We start from the raw sequence: 2,970 nt of genomic DNA, 5'->3' as shown, positions 1-2,970 counted from the left end.
CCAGTCCTCCATACAGAGCAGAGATGCTAAGTCCTTTTAATTTTACCATGTGTGATATCAGATGTATGTACTGTTCTTCCACCATAGCCCATCTCTTCCAACAATGTCTTCACTCACAGCATGTCATGTCACACATTTTAAATTTTAGAGCAAAACAAATTTTATTGGCAATCATACTGGGTTTGTCAAAGAGAGATAGCCAACACAGGAAAACAAACATTTTTTTTTCCAATTCTACAAGCTTATGGGCCTGTACTTTTGTGATTTTTTTTCACCTTAAGGAGTCTTGACACCAGATTATAGACATTGATGTGGAGATCACCATGAAACTTGATAAAGTACACAGAAGGATTGGCAAGAATTTGGTAAACAACCTTTCCAAGATTTTTGGAACCGTCCTCTCTGGTGTACTGCACCCATTTACCTATTAAGAAGTCACTGTTATCATGTGATGTCACCTCAGCATGAGGAGTCTCTGGAATGATGTCAAGGTTACCTTCACTGTAGTCAAATAGGAGCTGATAAATGTAGAGGACCGGATCCTTCTTGTAGCTAATGTAAAACCAGTCCTTTATGACTGGCACCTTGGCTTGCACCAACCCATTCCACTTTTCCTCAGAGCCATGCTTTCTCTCAAATTTGTGTTGCACCCCTCTGCCAACCAGGCTTCTGGTGAAGTGGGCATCCCTTATCTGAGGAAATACTATATAATGAGGCAAGACCTTAAGATTTAAAATCCTCTCAACACTGTTGAGCTTCTGTCCATAGACGCTGTCAATACCATCATACTTCACCAAATAAAGACAAGGGTTTGTTGGCAGTTGACCTAGAAATATGGCCTTCCAATGGGTGACAGGTTCATTACCTTCCTTCCAACTGTGAGAAATTCTGCAGCCGACAATATTTCTCAGGGCCTGGGATGAAGGCATCCTCCTCTCTTCTTTTTGAAGGATGTCATGCTCAGCCCCTTCAGAGGTTTGTCTTCTAAATGGCTGTAGAACTGGTGTATTAGGCCACAGCAACCCTGGTGCACTGTCTTGTGACTATCATTCTTTGTTCAATCATCATACTTGGCCATTGTCTGTGTTTGAAGATCTTGCCTGTTTAAACCAGAAACAAAGCTGTTGCCTCTGTCATAAATATGAGATCCTAAAGGGCAATGGGTGTGGGGTGGGAGAGAATGCTGGACCAAGGCTCTTCTTTAAGAGAACTTCTGCATAGGTGAAGAAGGCTATGCTAAACAGGTGTGTGCTTCTAATGTCAATTTTATCAAAATAAGAAGTTAATAAGACAGCCATTATGATGCATGCATGTATTTCCAGCACTCAGGAGGCAGGGTCTGGAATTTTTCTGAATTAGAGACCAACCTGGTCTACTGAAAGACTCCACGACTCCCAAAGGGAGACACTCACTCAAGCCTCGGGACAGCAGCGCACCCAAGAAGACACTGAGACCGAACTTAAGATGTAGAGAGTAAGATTTAATATAGCAATGACAAGAAAGCACATAAAAAGCACATATACCAGAGGCTCTGGGGTCGAAACTCATACACCCAGCATGGTGCAGAGGAGATTCGACGACCAGCCCAAATTTTCACAGGCTTTTATAAGAAAAAGGCAAGGGGGGAACAGGGTGGAGAAAGTACAAATGTGCGTCACTAAGGGGTTCTGCCAAAGGTTATTCCCAGGGACTTTTCAAGGGGCTTTTCGTAACCAAGGGGTCGTGTCCTATATTTTGGCAATATACTTGATCTATTGGAACATTCTGGGGTAGTACCAGGAGGCCCCTATCTCAAAAATGTTCTTGGAACAGTCCTCAGTTAGGAGGGGTAGGACTAGGTTTGTTCCAAGAGACCCTTATCTAAAAAATGTTCCTGGAACAGTTCTTAGTTGGGAGGGGATACTCTGGGGTAAAAAGTTCAGGAGTGCTCCGGGAACAGTCTCTGGATGGGAGGGGTAAGAGAGTTCAGGAAAAGTTCAGTTTTTCCTCTTTCATTCCCCCCTTCTTCTAGTGAGTAATTCTAATCTTAGTATTTTAGACACTGCATTTACTCTATTTTAACATGGGAACAAAAACAAAATAAGAAGCATTAGTAAACAGAACTAGGCAGGGGCCCTTTTAGCGAGGCTTGAGGGTCTGGGCATGATGTAGGTGCACGTAGATCAGATCTCTGGCTGGAACTGGTGAGATGTCCTTGGGGTACCCAGCTCGTTCACTGTCTCGACTGTTGGGATCCCTGGCACAATGTCATACGCGTAGTTAGTCCGATCCTTTCCAGTTGTGACCAGACCACCTGCAAGCCTTTTAACTTAGCATACAGATCATTATTATAACAACATAGGTTTAAACACATCATTTGAGACTATGATGGGCATAGGAGTCTCATAAAGGATCTTAAAAAGAGTAAAACTGAATCAAGAGGGAGTATTTCTAGTACGTTTAAATAGGGCATAAGGAAGGAACACCAAGTCTGTGCCAGTCTCCACGATTAATTTTGTCAAGGTCTGTCTTAGAGTTTTAAACTAATTTTTTATCTGTCCTGAGCTCTGAAGTCTGTAATTTTTATTTGACCTCTAAATACCTGGCCAAACCCTGACTTACCTGGGCAACAGGATTATTGTTCTTTGGGATGCCTGTTTGGCGGTTAGATCTGCCATCTGATTTTTTTTTTTTCACAGCATCTTAGGTCTTTTCTGCAGATGTCAACAGCTTTCTTTGTCTGTATATTGTTTCATACAGTGGCAAAAGCATACCTGCTGTCAGTGTAGACTTTTCTTTTGTCATTTATAAAGCTTGTATCAAAACCACAAATTCAGCTTTCTGGGCTGAAGTCTCTTTAGGGAGGCTGCTGGCCTAGATCACTTGCTTTTTGTCCACCGCTGCACTGCTGTCCCCACCTTCCGCTTACCTTTAACCATGAGGCTACTGCCATCCGTGTACCAGTTCAAACGTTCAGGCCAAGGCTGATTT

The 2,970-nt window shown here is 42.7% G+C and overlaps 1 protein-coding gene across 1 annotated transcript; it reads right to left on the bottom strand.

Annotated features, from left to right (window-relative positions):
* Positions 1-242: 242 nt before the first annotated feature.
* On the bottom strand, positions 243-1,068 carry LOC146999785 (Y-linked testis-specific protein 1-like). The gene is given in 2 exon segments (XM_085834441.1): positions 243-987; positions 989-1,068. Coding segments are annotated over 2 exon segments (825 nt in total).
* Between the last annotated feature and the right edge of the window lie 1,902 nt (positions 1,069-2,970).

Source organism: Mus caroli, unplaced genomic scaffold (assembly GCF_978045245.1).
Source record: "Mus caroli unplaced genomic scaffold, Mus_caroli_1 scaffold_39, whole genome shotgun sequence".
NCBI classification, from domain to species: domain Eukaryota; kingdom Metazoa; phylum Chordata; class Mammalia; order Rodentia; family Muridae; genus Mus; species Mus caroli.
Note: the sequence above shows the minus strand (reverse complement) of the source record. Positions and strands in the feature narration are given on the sequence as shown.